The 18,079-nt window shown below is 39.4% G+C and overlaps 1 protein-coding gene across 5 annotated transcripts in view; it reads left to right on the forward strand.

Moving 5' to 3' along the window:
* myt1la (myelin transcription factor 1-like, a) overlaps window positions 1-18,079 on the forward strand; it is a 103,716-nt gene that overhangs the window by 12,570 nt on the left and 73,067 nt on the right. For all 5 annotated transcript variants that reach the window (XM_084737764.1, XM_084737769.1, XM_084737767.1 and 2 more), the window contains exons 2-4: window positions 14,968-15,056; window positions 16,558-16,612; window positions 17,481-17,514. In XM_084737764.1, the coding sequence (XP_084593890.1) occupies window positions 15,027-15,056; window positions 16,558-16,612; window positions 17,481-17,514 (119 nt within the window). In that variant the 5' untranslated portion in view covers window positions 14,968-15,026. The remainder of the gene's footprint in view (window positions 1-14,967; window positions 15,057-16,557; window positions 16,613-17,480; window positions 17,515-18,079) is intronic.

Here is an 18,079-nt window from a genome sequence, read left to right on the forward strand (position 1 = left end):
ACCTCCGATTCGGCTGACTGTTTTCTCTTCACACACAGACGCTCACAGACACTAACTCAAGCAGGAGTAACGATTGTGGATCTTTGTTGCCACTGACAACCTGCCTCGTCTGCTTGTTACGGATCATTAAAGCTTCACTCACTGACCACATCTACCCTTCGACCTGTCAATCACAGAGCCCCGCCCCCCTGTTCTGCACTGACAGAGGTGAATGATGGGGGAGGGAGGGGGCACGTCACTCTGATTGAGACCAGGCATGTAAGTGTGTGGTTAGTTACAGCGATTAATTAAGGGTATCACGACTGTCCAAATCCATGCTTTGACTTTTGACTCTAAGGTCACAATACGGTTTGGGTTAAACATATTTATTTGTTTTGTTTTTTGCGCTGAGGCTCATGCCTTTGTAAGACTGTTGAGTCTTGATTTGTTAAGATCAGTGGAAGAACGATTCCCTCAGCTTTTTTAGCACCACTTAAACAGGTTTTTAAAGATTTTATTTGTCTAATCTGGAGTTATGCTTTGATTGTATTGTTGTGCGTTCTCCCCATATGCCACTGCCATAGATAAATTTCCATTTTATGTGAATTTAATGGACAATAAAGTAATCTGAAGGGCGCCTGGGTAGCTCAGCGCCCCATGTCCTCTGCAGTGGCCATGGGTTTGAATCCCGCCTGTGGCCCTCTGCTCCGTGACATTCCCCCTCTCTCCCATTTCCTGTCATATCTTCAGCTGTCCTTTCTATTTAAGACATAAAACTACCCCCCCCCAAAAAAAAAAAAAAAAAATTAAATTAAATAAATAATCTGAATCTAAGATCACTGGTTTCGTGCTCTGACACCTGTCAGTTACAGTTGCAATTTCTTCTTTAGAAATATATCAGGGGAATCAAACTCAACTTTGGCATTATGGTTGCCCTCAGAGGGCCAGTTGTAAATGTAATATAAATATACAGTATATACTTGTTACCATGCAGCATAGTTACCCCTGCATTTGATTATTACTAGTTATAACAATAATTATAATAATGATTAATAACTAACTCTGAAAGTAAAAGGAAAATAGGAAACATAACGACATACAATTTATTTAAAAAAATATATATACAAAGTAGTAATAAGTAATAAAATCAAAATAACAAGACGGAGTAACTCAGTTTGTGTAGCCTACAAGAAAGGCTTCAAATACAAAATATAAATTTGCTTAAAAATGAAATGACGGCATTTTGATAGGCTGCTATTAACATTACCAGCTACAGCCACTCGGGTTGTGTGTTACTGCTGGAAACGGCTATATGATAATGACACAGTGTGTATGTTGACGTCTAGGAGCCTTCAGTGCGCAGATAAATTGGGATGCATTCAGGGACATGTAGTTTATGGACACCGTGCCTCCATAACGCAGCATGGAGCTCTATTGCATTCATTGTATTTTTTGCAAGTTCTCGCAGACCACATAAATTTAGGGCCTTAAGTTTGACACGTGATCTACAGTATATGGTGTCAAGTGTGATATCACGGCCAGTAAGTGTCTTTGAAGTGTTTTTTTTTTTCCTTCAGACACGCTGGACACTGCAAGTAGGCAGGAGTGGAGGGAAAAAAATACTGCAACCAAAATTGCACACTAACATGACAGTTAGTATCCTAAAACAGTATTTTAGATTTTATAGTATGTCTAAAAACTTTGTATGAAACCAGTAGTACGCAACATTCATACTGTTTCCAGGGAGATACTACAGGATGCCAGCATTGGACACTACGCTGACATAAATATTCCATCATGCGAGAGTTTTTTGTTAGGATATCATTCGTCCCAATCTAAAATTGCTAGACATACTGTGTGTTTTATACTATATTTTGTCATTATTCTAAATGTTTCCAATATTGGTCGACCTAGTCCATAATTTATTCAGAGAAACTGTGCATTTCCTGCTGGCGGTTGCTAGCTAGTTGCTAGTTGCTATAACATTTGGGAAAACACGGGATACATCGGTTTGGTCAAAAGAGAGTGAGGAAGGAAGACAGTAAACATAACGCAAATAAAACTTTAATACATTACCTTGTCCATAGACTTTCTTCAGCAATGAAGACAACAACTCCCATGATCCCGTGCCACTTCATGATGTCATCAAACTATGTCTTTCGTCACTGTTTTAACGTGAGAGACTCAGAATGGAAGAATCTACATATTGTGTGTTTAAATATATACATTATTTTCAATTGCATGATTTATTTAGAAGTACTTAATTATGGGAGGCAGCGTCGTGTTTTTCAGGAACCCCCCACCGTTCAACCAACTGACATTTTTTTTTTTTTTGCAGCTCTGTATTCATCTGACAACAGAAGCAGCTGCATGTGGTCGTCATGAAAAGTAAAATTCAAAGTAAAACTGACACAGTAGCCTGCAGACATTTAATACTGTGACTGTGTGCAGATACTCACAGCAGATGAGTTCCTGCTATGAGGTGAATATCCTCTGACAGAAGATAGTTTGAGGGCTGAAGAGGACTTTATCTCTTCTGAAGTGCTGACATGACACCGCAGACCTGGTCATCGAGCCGGGGCGAGCAGGCCGGCGGTGCGTTTGTGTCCAGGCGTGAAAATCTGCAGCGCGGCCCCTTCAGATTTCCACGTTTACAGGGTTTAGAGGGTGAACATGAAGTGTATCAGGGTTCATTATGGCCAGTAAACCCCTGCAGGGGGATCAGGCGAGTTCACAAGTGGAGTGGGCCCATGTATCTCTCATATTTCCAAAATGGAAATGTGGAAATCTCAAAAAGAGACTAAAAATAACAGAAAAAAGAAAGAAAGAGTTTTTTTTTTCTTGTAGTTAGGGTACCTACATCAAGATTAAAACAGAAAAACAAAGTAATTTCCCATTTTTTAAGCCCACAAACAAACACAAAAACAAAATCTTGATTAATTTTTCCAAATTAAACAGACAATAAAGTGCTTTAAAAACCTACAACCACAGAAAATGATTCTCTGGAGTTGGTTATGAAAGATGAGACCGAAAACAAACCCAGTGCAGGAATGTAATTTACTATGCAAATGCAGAACTCCCATATGCTTTCATTGTTATTTAGCATGCAGTGTTCAGATGTCTGAATTCAGCTGTGATCCTATCTGCAAATCACAGTCAGCTGCTGCTGCTCAGGCTCCCTCCGTGATTGGTCAGAGGTTAATTGATGCGGCTAATCACCCGATCAGTCCAGTCTCCATGGAAACCAGGAGTGGGGCTGATGTACAGGAGGGAGTCGGGGCTGTCACACCAGGCTTAGCTGTGTGTGTGCGTGTGTGTGTGTGTGTGTGTGTGTGTGTGTGTGTGTGTGTGTGTGTGTTTACACCACAAACTGTACAAACTGTGCTGCTGGCAGTCACAGTGAAATGCATTAAAGGTCCATTGTGTCGGTTTTTTTAGCAGCTGTATGTGTCTTTAACAGTTTAATCTATAAAAATGAACTGTATTTTATGTAAAATCTTAATATGGAAAGTAAGTGCTTGGAGTAGTGGAGTAAAATATACAGTATTAGCTTGTGAAATGTAGTGGAGTAGAAGTGGAACGGAAACACTTAAGTAAAGTAGCAGCACTGTGTGCTTAAGTACAGTAAATGTTGGTACTGAGTAAATGTACTGTATCTTTTTTGGCCTTTATCCATGTAGGCAGCATACTATTTTATTAATGTGAGCCCAGCTGGGTTTATAAATGGAATTTTTTGCCCTGAGTTGAGTCTCTCAGGCAGCAGCTCCTGTCAGGCTGAGATGGTCGACCTCATTGGACACTTGTAAAGCTCTTTTCAGCCTATAGGCTGTGTGCAATGTTGGTAGAGACTACTGTTGTTATTTCTGTATAGCATCCAGGAGTTTGTCATTTACAGGGCCTTCATGTGATAAGAAATTTTTGCACGCTCACTGTGAGGTGAGGAACAGAGAGATGAAGCACAGCGTTATGCTGCCTGTCTGCCTGTTATACAAATGGCTAAGCTAACTATAGCATTGGCTTTAGCTAACTATAACTATATGATCCACAAATCTTGTAGCCTTATCTGACTGTTGACATTTTGCCAGGCATTACATTTACTAGCAAGATCATGATATTTTTATGTTGTGTTATAGAGTTTGGGGAACTCTGAAACACTTTTCTTCCACCACTCTTGGACGTATCAGGAAGGGAACCCTTGATTTGCAAAACACGTGAGGTTTATAAGCCTTACATCTTGATTGTGACGTTGTACAAACATTAAGATTATCGTTCTTGTGAGATCTTTTGCAGGTTCCTTTCAAGACTCAACCATCAGTCTCTCCCTCCTCTGCTTGTTTCACTTCTACATGTCTATGGTCTCTTCTGGCTCGTTGTCACGTACAGATGTCGTCTCACTGATTGTGCTTTGAAAGGTCATAGGTAGCTGGACATGTTCAGGCTCTTGAAGACGTTTCGCCTCTCATCCAAGAGTTTACAGGTGAGGAGCTGCAGATAGTCCACAGAGGTTAAATACCTGGAACTGGAACCTAAGGAAGTCCAGTTGACTACGATAACCCTAGCAAATACCACGACCTGGATGACTGAGAATCTTCACAGACATTTTGAAAGGTGTGCAGCAAACAAAGTCAAATTTCAAATAATTTGAACAGTGAACCCTGTAATGACAGGACAACATTGTTAGTCAGTGCCTTCCAAAACGGTTACAACTAACTGTTCTGCTGGTAACTGTTTGGTTAGGTTCAAGCAGATTTTACTTGACAGGATTTCACCCCTGATGTTTCACTTGTCAAAAGTTTTTGGCAATTGCCGACAAAGGCCCTCAGATCAGAGGCAAAGCAGCCCACGCTCCCGTGAGCACTGATCACTATGTGTAAACTTTTCAAAGACGCTTGCAAATGCCTCGCAGATACCCGAAAGATGTAAAGTAGGTTTAATACGGACGTGTCTGGTGGGGTTAGCAGCGAGCTACAGCCAGCGAGAGCAGACACGGTCTGGGGGAGGAGAGGAGTCGAGAAGGAGAAACAGAGGAGCACCAGAACAGCAGCCAGAAAAGCCCAGATATAGAAAAAGTGAGCAAAAAGTAGTTGTAAGTCCACCTCCACCTCCAAAAGCAACAACAGTAACATGCTGCACACTGATGTCTCAGTGTTAATGATCTAATTTTACTTCTAGTATGTGTTCACAAAACATAGTTTTGGAGAGCAGACAGACTCCACAGGGATTCATCCTGGTGAAAGAGTTTGTTTTGCTGCTTGGTCATGTAGTGTGAGAACCACAACAACTTTAAGGTTCCTGAATAAAGAGATAAAGTTGTGTGAACATTGCAGCGATCTGAACTTTGAAAGTTCTGTCATGTGTCCGAGGCATTTGGCTTAAAAACTTCTTGGTTTGAAGGATTAAGAAAAGATGGTGATCAAGTTTGAAAGTATCCAGCTATGACCATTGACTTCACTAGTAGTGAATAATAAAGTTGTGCCAGGCCTGCTGTTTATGCTGACATAAACCAGTTTTAACTCACATTTCCACAGGAGGTCCTTGCAGGGTTAATATAAAAAGAGCGTCAATTTATGACCAGTGGTGTAAGGATAGTCTTGATGAGGAACATGCAGAGTTCTAGCTTCTTCTATCAAGAAAAAGTGGCTAAATTTAACTGAAATACACAGAAAACAAGGAATGTTTTGAGCTGAATGCTAACATCAGCATGCTGATGTTCAGCAGACAAAATGTTTACTATGTTTGTCATTGTAGTTTAGTGCGTTTGCAAGCTTGCTTTGCTAATTAGCTCAAAACACAAAATTACTTTGGTCGTAAACCAAAAATAGTGGACAAATCAAATTCAGTGGAATCTGTTATTTGGCAAAAAACAAATTTGGTGCCAATCTATCCAGCAGATGTTGAGCAATTTCACTGGAGAAGTGAAAAGTTTGACCAGCAGGTGGCGCTAAATGTAAAATCAGGCGATTGCCAGAGTCATTCTGGTCCTCTAAGGACCACAGATGTTTGCACAGAATTTCACGGCATCCGATCCAATAGTTGGTTCAATATTTGAGTTTGGACCAAACTAGTGGATAAACCAGCCAATCAACGTTTTCCATTTTATGTGTCACTCGTGTTTATATTCAGAATAACACAAACTCTCTGTTGCTGTGCAGAGAGACAGAAGAGCAGAGAGACAGAAGAGCAGACAGACCTGAAGTAGCGCTGCTTCTCTCTCTGTCTCTGTTCGGTTGTGTTGTTTGGTTTGTGCACTGCAGCGTCACATCACACACCAGGTGTTTCTGTTTGTTGGGTTTGATAAAAGTGCTCTGCTGTAATAAAACACTGAGCTGCTGTCGAGCTCTGTGGCAAACACACACCTCACCTGGCTGCTGTGTGTGTGTGTGTGTGTGTGTGTGTGTGTGTGTGTGTGTGTGTTTGTTCTTTGTTTGGGCTCACAAACATTTGCCTGTGAGTGTTTGTGTTTGTGTGTTGCAGACTCTTCAGGACTGAAACTGGAGCATTTTTAGGGATTTGTGACATGTGACTAACAATCATTTTTAGGTTTGTAATTGAGTCGTCCAATAAATTTTCTATAAAACTTCTAACAATAATGGCATTTTTTAAACTATACAGTAACTTTAACACCAATGACTCTGGACTTCACTTGGACTTGAGCCTTTTGACTTGAAAATCCTTGAAACCAAGACCAAAGAAGACGACATGAATCAACTGACATTAACATGATTCATTTTCTGTTTGAGCAAATCCGACAGCATCCAATCAAGTTGCAGGAGAGAACCACAAAGAACTGACATTATGTTGCTGAGGTTCAGGTGTAAAAAATGATACCAAAAGTAATTTTGTTTGCATACAAAAACTGTGTTCTGGTCGAAAATTACTGACAGAGATGCAACAACTTCCAGTTTTGTTTGATGCAAAACAATGACTTGCACCTCTGTTGTAACCCACTCATAAAATTAACTCATAAAAACACTTTTCTGGACTGAGCGCGGACAAGAAATGTGTTCAGGAGATTCTTAGGCCTCGCTACATCTTCATATACTACCATTAAAACGCTGTTGTAACAACAGTTAGATAAATAAAACTTGCACTTTTTTAACATTATTTATCTCAGCTTTAATAGACACCTAGATCCCATTTCTCCTCATCAAAACTAACTTAAAGCAACCACAAGGAGCTCGTTCATATTCTGTTGATGTTGGAGACCACTGTGGACAAAAGCAGAAGGGTTTCTCCATCATAACAACCAAAAAATATAATGTCAAAAATAAAATTATAGACATTAAAATCTCCTCCTGCTAATTTATTTACAGATTTATTTAATCTGATCAAGGAGAATTTGACTCAGTGCCATGAAGAAGGCATTAAGAATAAGTGTATAGAAATAATATCTGTTCGCTGATGATTTTGTTGAATTATGTAGGTCATATAGAGGCATCAGTATTAAATTGAGTCTCATACCCAGTTAAAAACTGGTAGCTTTAAAAAGCTGCTCCAGCAGGTAACAGAACTCTGCACCATGAAGTAATTTTTACTTAAATTCAGCTCTGTCTGAAACCTTGTGGTCTGCATAGTTCACGTTACACTACTTCCTAAGTGGAAGTGAACAAACTTGAGCTGATGGAGAGCAAAAAATAGCCACAGTGGTGCACTTGTGATTTCTCCCTCTTTCCATAATAATTTATTCATAACTAATATAATTTCTTAAGTCAGCCTTGTTGCTATATAATTGGGAGGCAGTTTGCTTATTTGCAACTCCCAACAGGTCTCTGTCTGTCTTCAAAACTTTGTCCTTTTTGAGGATATTCCTATAAAAATAGTCTGTGGCTCATATAAAAGGTTTTGCTTTTAAACCTTGTTAATATCCTCCCTGTTTCCTGCCTTTATGGGGCAAAAAACTTAAAGGACAGTATTGATTAAACATTTGTTGGTGTCTCAAATCCAGAAAAAAACAACAAACAAAAACAGCACTTTCACAAAGTAAGACAAATGGAAGTTTCTGATTGGCAGGCAGACTTTTACTTTTGAGGCACCTATAGATGCACCGTAATTTGCTCAGAAGCAATTTAACCACTGTTCTCAAGTTATATTAAACTGCAGGTAACCATAGCAACAGTGCAGATGCTGCAGGCTCTGTTAGCAGTTAATTGACAGGTGAGATTTGCCAAATTAGGGGTTAAACTGATGACAAACACACACCAATACACGGAGAAGTATTTAACCACGGCGTCTCTTTGTTCCTGTGGGGACTGACCACACGTTATTATCTCTGAGACGTCCTAATATGGAAAATAATCGACTCAATGGAGGAAAATCCTCGACTTTATTTGCTTCACACACTTCGTTGTACATCATCGCTTACTTAATAGTGTCCCGAGCACATAATGTGGTTGTTAAATTATCAGTTGGAGCAATAAGAAAAAAAAAAAAAAAAAACCTGGGACATCAGTGTGAGATGCGGTGTTGGCTTTGACCTACAGGGGGCGCTGCAGTCACCAGGCAGCTGCTGAAGTGGCACAGTATCTCTTGAGAGAGAAAAATCACAGTGTATGTTCCTATATTTCTATGGAAAAGTGGGTGAACCTACATGTGTGTGTGTGTGTGTGTGTGTGTGTGTTTGATAGTATAAGTATTTGAATGTGTGTGTTTGTGTGTGTGCGTACCTGTATATTGGTATGTGTGTGTCTCAGTATAGAGCTCTGCATCATATTGTACCAGACAGGCAGAGTGTCGGACTGAATACTAAACAGCAGGAAGCTCCTCTTCACACAGCGCCAATCCAGCCATATAGGACACTGTGACACACACACACGCACACACACACCCATAGACACATGCAGACACACACAGACACACACAGACAGACTACTCGAGCATGTTTTTTTTTATTTTTTGCTTCAATAATTCAGGTTAGGCTTCCGTAACACCAAAATAAATGAAAGAACTTCTGCAAAAAAAAAAAAAAAAAAAAACTCGAGAGGCGTCTAACATTACTATTCATTACTTATACATATGTGTACACCCACACACATATGGCTGTATTTTTATACTTGTGAGGACCCTCACTGATATTATTCATCCACTAGCCTGTGAAGAAATAAAGACGAAGACCAAATGTTCCCCAAAATGTTCTCATTTTCCAAACACATCCTGGCCTTCTAAAAATGTCCTGAGTTTCCAAAAACTCCAAAATAAATATCATGACTTTCCTAAAAGGTCCTCACCCAAGTCCCCACTGACTATTGAATTGTCAATAATTTTGATCAAAATATTAAAATACATTGTTGTCTGCCAGTTTCCAGTCAACGGTAGTGTTATTGAATACTGTGACAAAACACCACTGCTAATTATAGATGCAAAACCAGGCATTTGTGTTTTGAACGATCCCCCTTATATCCCTCACAATGGTTTAATCCACTGCCTTCCTGTGTTTTTTTTTTCTTCAGCCAAAATATTCAATATAAATTATGAGCTCACGCGAACCAGTGAATGTTTTTCGGCAAACGTAACTATCCCCGCCCCCTCACACACACACCATGTGGGTTTCCAGCTTAGCAACTTTTCAGTCCCTCTTAGCAACTTTATTTCTAAAAAGCGACGAGCAACAAATCTAGTAAAATATTCAGATTCAATTTATGACGTTGTAATGTATTCCCATGCATTCTGCTCAGAGTAATCTCATCTCTTCTTGCAGCATGTGCAGACAAGAGAGTGAGTTGCTATGGTTACGATGATGCTCCGTGTCCCTGTCGTTCCGAAACTTAGCGACAACACAGAAGAAGAGAGAGCAGTTGGAGAGAACATATAGCTGCAGCAGAATGGTTCTTGAAGTAGGCAAATCTAATTTGGTTTGTTCACCCACTGCTAGTGACCTGACCGAACTCTCCTGCTGTAGCTCTGCGTGACATGAAATGTCCACCCCTGTCCTCACTTTCCAAAATAGCCCTCACTTTGTCCTTGCTGTCCCCAAAATTTTCTTCTACAAAATCTACTGACCTTCCGAAATTTTGTCACTTTTGAAAAATGTCCTCAGGTTGAAAATTGTTGTGGCCCTCTCTCCCAAAAAATCTTACTTGTCCTCAAACTACAGAACAAAACATTCTGTCCTTCCAAAAATGGCCTGACTCTCCTAAAATCCCCTCTCCCCAAAAAATGGACTTGTCCTTACTATAACAAAGGTCCTGTCCCTCTAAAAATGTCCTCTTTCCAAAATTGTCTCAACTCCCTAAAAATAATTGTACTTTCCAAAAATATCCTCACTCACTGAAAAATGTTGTGGCCCTTTCCCCCAAAACTGCACTTGTTCTTATTGTACAGAACAAAAGGTCCTGTCCTTCCACAACTGTCCTCACTTTCCTGAAATAACCCCCCCTCAAAGATTATACTTGTCCTTGCAATACAAAAAGTTCTGTCTTTCTAAAAATGTCCCCACTTTCCAAAATGTCAATACTTTTCAAACATGTCCTGACTTTTCAAAACTCTCTTCACTTTCCAAAATGTCCTTACTTTGAAAAATGTTGTGGTCCCCAAAAATAATTCTTACTCATTATTCTAACGGTACTCACTCTCCTAAAATATCCCAAGTTTCCACAATACCCACCTATTTCTAAAAATGTCCTCACTTTGAAAAATGTCATGGTCCTTCCTCCCAGAATTGTACTTATTCTTACAATACGAAAGGTCCTGTCCTTCAAAAACATTGTCTCTTTCCACGTCCTCACTTTGAAAAATATTGTAGCCCTCCCAAAAGTCGTGTCCTCACTGTATGAAAGGTCCTGTTCTTCCAAAAATGTTCTCACTTTCCTAAAATATCCTGACTTTCCAAAATACATATCTACCTACTTTCTAAAAATGTCCTCACCTTGAAAAATATTGTTGCCCTACCCAAAATTAATCACACTTGTCCTCACTATAGAAAAGGTCCTGTCCTTTCAAAATGTTCACAATTTGCAAAATATCATTGCCTTCCCCCAAATTTTCTCACTCCTTATAAAAAAGGCACTGTCCTTCACTTTCCATATACAGTATGTCCCAAAAAGTCTCATGTGTCCTTCCAAGTATTTCCTCATAATTCAAGAACATCCTGATTCCTGACTTTCCAAAAAAAAATGTCTACACATTTCAAAAAGTCCTCACTTTCCATAAATGTCCTGACAATCCAAAATGTCCTCCTGCTCAAACTGAAAACGGTCCTTACAAAAATAGAAGTACTACAGCGCACAGACACACACACATGCAGAGGCAGATTAAGGACACAGCCTATGGAAACACACATTCATGGAGACACACTCTGCTGAGGATAGTACATCATGTGCACACAAGAACATGCATGGACACACTGCAGAACACAGACACACACACACACACACACACACACACTTAGTGTGCAGCCCACTCAGTCGTATAGTTTCCAGCGAGGTGGAGATTTTTTTTTTCAGGCGAGCTCTTCACGGCAGAGGGAGGGAAGACTGTGTTTGATGTAGGGTGCGTTGGAGCACGCTCAGTGGAGTGGCGGCCTCAGATGCACCCGGCCTCGGTATGCTGTGGCACCATAATGGGAGTAGGCTGAGAGTTCAGGCGAGGCTGTCCAGAATTTACATTTATATTAACGCTGCAAACCCCCCGAGCTGCACTGCAGCGGAGGAGAGAGAAGCTCGCAGAGCTGTGTTCACGTCTTCATCATCAAACTGTTGTCTTACTGATGTCTTTTATGTTGCCGTTTGCATTGAAACGCTGCCAGCGAGCGCTCATGTTCTGCTGTAATAATTACAGCCCAAAGTGAGAATTTTTGTGCTGTTAAAAATTTGAAAATGCAGTAGTTTTGTTTGGATGGCATTTGTGTTGTATTAGTATTGCAGTGGCTGCACTGGTGATGAAAAATGACGATGATTAATAAGTGTGAGAAATCTCAACTTACTGCTAACTTTGGAGTAAAGTACCAAGTGTCTGTTGTAGCGTAGTGAGTGAGTTTGTGGCATTATTTTTTGTTTTATTCCTTTCTAATCATAGACACACACAAGTTTCCTGGATAATTTATGGGTTTCTGATATGACCATCGCCACTTTTGTTTCTGAGAGTTCACGTTTGATATGGTGCATGGCTTGGTATGGCTTTACATACTGCAACAATCAAGTCAACCATGAGCCTCAGCTGCCATTGATTTCAACACATCCGAGCTGAAGCAAATTTAGAACACTTAATCATTGCAGCTGGGATCAAAATCAGTCAGAATATCTGCGCACTGTACTGATGGCTCCCAGCAATTTTAATTGACCAATGTTTCTATCTAGCAGAGATCTTTGTCAGACATTGTCAAAAGACAATTTGGCAATGCCTGATGAAGATCTCTGTTAAATGTTGTTCACTTAAAATTGCTGGGAGCTAATAGTACACTGTTCAGATCTTCTTTTTTTTTTTTTCCTGATTCTCGCCTTTAGTTTGCTTTTTGATGAAGATTTCAACATGTGCATACCCTCCACGCAGTTAAACTGGGGTCACAGTCACAGTTGTTTAAGTCATCCAGATCTGACCCAGAATCTGAAAAGCAGCTGATTTGAATTGTTTAAGGTTTTATCTAGTTTCTACAAAGTGTAATTTTTAGCTTTTGCTCCCCATTGGCAACTCTGTTTCTTAGGCAATGCAAGTTTGCTTCTAGAGCATTTCAATTCACATGTAATGTAAAATAATCCAACAGTAATACAGCACTGAAATGCAACTTAAAATGTGCTAAAACAATTTCAAGAGAAATTAAAAGCATAAAAACAGAAGGTAAGTGCAAAGCGGTTGTGTTTGTTAGGACCAGTCGTTTGAGCGAACTTTACACCAGTTGCACCAAACAAACTTAAGTTTAGGCTTACGTGCACCAAAGAAAATGGTTGCGTCTGTCCCTAATATATCTCCCAATTAAAACGCTCACTCGTAAAGACAAGGTGTAAGATTTTTGCCATGTTTTAGCGAGAGGAAGGCTTCAGTCTAGATGGTGCAACTGATTTAATTGTTAGGTCAGAGTTGGTCAGGCTGGTATTATGATTTCCGCATCTATGAGTGCTCAAGGGTCCACTAGGATCCGTGGGATGTGAATTTTTTCATTTCATCACATTGTGTGGTGATCAGCGTACCCACCTGTTTGTTGTGACCACGCAGACTGATTCATAGACCCTTCCATGCGGCCACTACAGGCTGCAATCTCTTGCACAAGTGTGGCGTGCTTCGTCCAAGTGGACTCCAGATAGTAGTATATAGAGAACTAAACTGTGGGGTCTGCTGCTGTCTGTGTATGCATCCGTTCAGGACTATAATCGAGACTTTGAAACACCAAGTTACGATCAACTGCCCTGTCGGTGCAGCGAGCCTGTATAACTAAATGCGACCTCTTGTGAAATGCACTTCAGGAGGATAGCTTGCATGTTCACACAAAGATTGATCCATCTTTTGTACTGATAATTCAACCAGGAGAGTTTTGTGATTATACAGGCCTTGATGAGCTCCACCTGCCAGTGAGAAAATTATTTTACTTTCAGAAACCTGGATGTCCAAAGTCAATCCCCGCACTTTTCAGCTGTGTAGAGCCGAACAGTGACCACCCACTTTTTCAAGACCTACAGTTCCAAAAGTGAATTTTCCACTTATTCCCTCCACTGACAGTTCAGAAAATGCTTATGTAGAGTTTTAAGCCTGGAACCAAACCAACCAACTACAAATGAATCATGACCATAAAACACTTAATTCAGAACAAAAAAAGATCAGAAAATGGTCAAGTGACTGAACTACTCATCCCATAAACCACTGTGAATGATACCACCTCTTAAATTTAACTTTTGTCGTTATTTTACTGTATATACTGTTAATAATAGTGTACTATGTTGTAGTTTGTGTTGTGTGTAGTTAATATATATATTATTTGATTCACTGCAGCACAACATCATTATTAGTACGACTCCTGTTAGCTAATGTTAGCAACATAGCTTGCCAGCCTGCTAGCAGAGCTGCCTGTTCTTGGGTGTGGTAAACCTTTCAACACGCGCCAAGTTCAGACAGTAGGAGACTTGGATTACTGTGGTTTTTCCGTTTAAAAGCTGGTCACCATTCACTTCCATTGCTTGGGAGATTCTGCAACACTGTTTTCCTGTGAAACTCCAGCAGTCTTTTGTGGACCAAAAACCTAAATCCAACTTTCAGTTGGCATGAGGGTGAATAGATAATGACTGAATTTTCATTTTTGGGTGAACTGTCCCTTTGATATTGTTGTTCACATTTAATCTGATAGTTTTTGCTGCAGAATTACAAATTCCTTCAAATTAAATTCAGTCCTGACGCTGGGATGTTCAGATGAATGATTGTTCAGACTGTGGTCGGCTTCTGTCCGGTGAGACCGTCTCTGGTTTTTGTGATGCCCTGTTACCTTCTGCGCCTCTCAAAACGAAAAGCACCGCTCATGCATTTCAAATCTCACGTCTGGCGCAGTAAGAAGATGTCTTGCCTTTGAATCAACAAATCCTTTCAGGACTGAGATAAATGCGATAAAGGACTTCTTTTATCCATGTCGCTTGCCTTGTTATGGGTCATTTTCTGGCTATGCTGCAGGTCACTGAAATGTTTTCAGCGGTGAATCTGTAAAACCTCTCCAGAGAAACACCTAATTGACTGAATGAATTAAATGTTATGCTGTAGGTTACTGAAGTGTTTTCAGCGGTGAGTCTGTGCAACCTCTCCGGAGAATCACCTAATTGACTGCATGAATTAAATTTCACATTTGAAAATATCAGTAAGAATGTGTAGATGGTATTTGATGGGAGTCTCTCATGTGTCGAAATGTCATTAGAATATTATAATTATATGTTTCACAGAGACAATTAAGTTCAGAAGCTGTCCACAGGCGTTCGGTGTCCTGCTCATGGAAACTCAAACTGCTGCTCACGGGTTTGATTTCTGCAGCAGCGCTCTGTTATCCTGCAGAACTGAGACGTTGCTGTGTTTATGTTTTTGCAGATCATGACTCTGGAAGACGGCTTCTGAAATTCTGTTTGGTATAAAGACTCTTCAGCTACATGACCAGTGCTACACCGAGCTCTGACCAGGTACAGCGTTACAACTCACAGCCAGCTGGTGTTTTTGTCAGAATAAATAAGTCACACTGTTTGTTTTGCATATTTTCCATTCATTGCTGTAAAATCAGGGCAATAAGAGAAACAGTATTTAATGAATGAGCAGACAAATAAGACAAAAGCAACACCAAAAACAACAAGGACCTACATTTGTTAAAAATCATAGGTGTGCTTGGTGTTTAGTTTGTGTCTCAGGAATCTGGAGCAGGTGGTTTGTCGGTATGTGCAAGCGCCAATACCTAACAAGATTTCCTGCTTAGCTGTTCTCTGGTCCAAGGGTTAAGATTACTCTGCTATTGATTCACCTCATGTTAGGATTTTTCAACAAGGAACTGTTCATAAATTAGCCTAATTATAACTAGTATTGTTAAAAACACAAAAGCTAGTGAGTATAGATTTATGCAGGCCTGTCACTAAATTTAAAAAAAGGTTGTAACTACGTCATATTAGAGGGGAGACTTTACTGAATATTTTTGCACAGTGCACCTGCACTGTTAAAAAAAAAGTTGAGAAAATTCATTATTTCAAGGCAGCTTCCTTCACTTGACTTTTGAGTCTTGAATCAAACTCAAGCTTCTGAGTTTTAAAATAAACTAAACAAAGTTTTACCAAACTATAATTTTTTGTTGAGATAATTTACTTTTCGTCTTCAGATAAACTTGATTCTTTGAGTTTTAGAACCCCCCCAAAAATTGTATTTCAAAAATTGTTCACAATGAGTTGTAAATTTTGGGTGCTTGAATATTAAATGAAATATTAAATTATTAACCATTATTCAGTTTAACTACTCAACATTTTTTGGAAATACAACTTTTGGGGGGGTTCTAAACCTCAAAGATTCAAATTTATCTAAATAAGAAAAGTAAATTATCTCAACAAAATGTAATAAGTTGGTAAAACTTTTTCAAAACTAAAGAATCTGTTGAACTAAGTTACCTTGAACTTTTACATTTTTTCTCATAATTTTCATTTTTATAGTGTCACTGTTGTGTAGCTAAATGAACTGACAAAGCTAACTTTAGCTCGCTGATGTGACGTTATGACGTACGTAGAGTGAAGATTCTAGCAGACAGGTTATAAATAGTTGCTAAGGCTTTACAAATCTTTCTTGTGGAGATGGTGGATTATTAAGTCACTGCTAAGGTGTTAGCAGTGGGTGCTAGTATGTTTAGAGTTACTGTAACAACCACCCACTGTTCAAAATGGTTGCAAAGTCCTCGCAAGTTGGTTGCTAATGGTTAAGGTGTTATACATTGGTAAATATGGTAACGTTAGCTATTGGATGCTGTTAGCAAGTTATTGGGATGAAAACTGAGGGAAATTGCAATGGATTTACTTGTCTGTTGCTTTGTGTACAGAAACAGTTCTTTCTATCGGCCTAATTATACAACATCACGTATAATGAATTATAACACAACATGTTTTCTTTCTGCTCTCACAGTCTCAGAGTGTTGACCTGTGTTTTCTTCTTCAGATGGAGGTGAATGTGGTTAAAAAACGCCATCGCACACGATCTAAAGGAGTCAGAGGTAAGAGTCTGTCTGCTCTCTGTCTGTCTTTTCAAAGCCTCGTTCACGACCTCTGAATACTGAACTTTAGAAGAGTGTACTAATGAAGGCAGCCTGGTTAGCTCTCAAACGCTAAAGCTGAGTAAATAACTGAATCAGGGTGAAACAGGAATTTTAACATTGTTTGTCAGATATATTAATAAGGATACCTCTGAGACTGATATTTCAGGATATATGAATTGTAACATAAACAATACTTCGAGTGACGTAAACTGTGTAAAAGCTTACATTGGCTTGTTGCAAAGGTAGACGGAAAAAAATTGTTGGAAACAGGGATTACTTTCACACGCCTGGTAATAACTCCCCTTCAATCTGAAGTCAGCATACAGTGGAACGTGCCAATTATTGGGTCAAACCTAACCAGCTGTACTTTGTATCAAATACAATAAGAAATAGAAATTATATGTTCTTTTTAAGACAGTATTAACCACATTACAACAGAGCTGTACTACAGTTTTACCCAAAGTCTAATAAAGATCTAACAGAGGAAATAATACACTTTAGTTTACAGCACAGTTCTGTTGTGATGTGCCCCTAATTATTAACTAATAAATGCTGAAATATTGTCTAATAAAGAACATAAACCTATTATTTCTACTTGGTATGTAACGCCTTGTTACATCTTATTAGTGTACCTTTAGTTGTACGGTGTCTAATTAGGTGTGTTTATTTACTGTCTAATAAAGAAAGTATTAAGTTTTTGTCTAATTTGATGCAGTGCACAGCTTGTTATGTCTTATTAGTGTTCTGTAAAATGCAACCAGTTACTGTTGGTTGGCTGCAGATTGTTGAAGTTATAACATTAATCTTTTTGTGTTTGTCTCTGAAGCCGCTGTGGAAGCAGTAACACAGGAGTTGTTCAGGTAGGTGATTCTCTGCTGATCCACACTTCAAAATACATTCATCATTGTCTTGCATTATTGTTATTATTGCAGTTTTGTTTTGCATCAGCTCACTACCCCGCATTCATTAAGAGTAAATAATACTGAGAGACATTTTCGTGTAATTAAAGTTATGTGTCTCATAATTTTCACTATGTGGACCCACCACATTTGGTTGTAGTGGGAAACCAGTCATTTTTTATTATTTTTTACTTTTAACTTTTTATTTGCACTCATAGAAAACAACAATAAAAGCCAGATAATGAGAGAGAGGGGAAAAAAAGTGTAAGTAGGGGTCAGGAAGCCACAGACTTCTACAAGCTACCTCCCGCTGTGTCGGATGAAGGGAGACTCCAACGCTCTAGTGGGCAATAATGGAGAAACCTTGAGTTGCAGTTTAACCATCCAGTAGAGTTGTGCTCTTTGATCGAGTCACCCAGGAATGAGAGTAAGAACTTGTCAAGAACATCAAACGGCGTACTTGACATAACGTTAAACGACGATGTTACACTGGCGACCGCGGCACAGCGGGGGGGGTGTGTCTGTG

This window comes from Lutjanus erythropterus, chromosome 15 (genome assembly GCF_056507025.1).
Source record: "Lutjanus erythropterus isolate fLutEry1 chromosome 15, fLutEry1.hap2, whole genome shotgun sequence".
Classification (NCBI taxonomy): Eukaryota; Metazoa; Chordata; class Actinopteri; order Lutjaniformes; family Lutjanidae; genus Lutjanus; species Lutjanus erythropterus.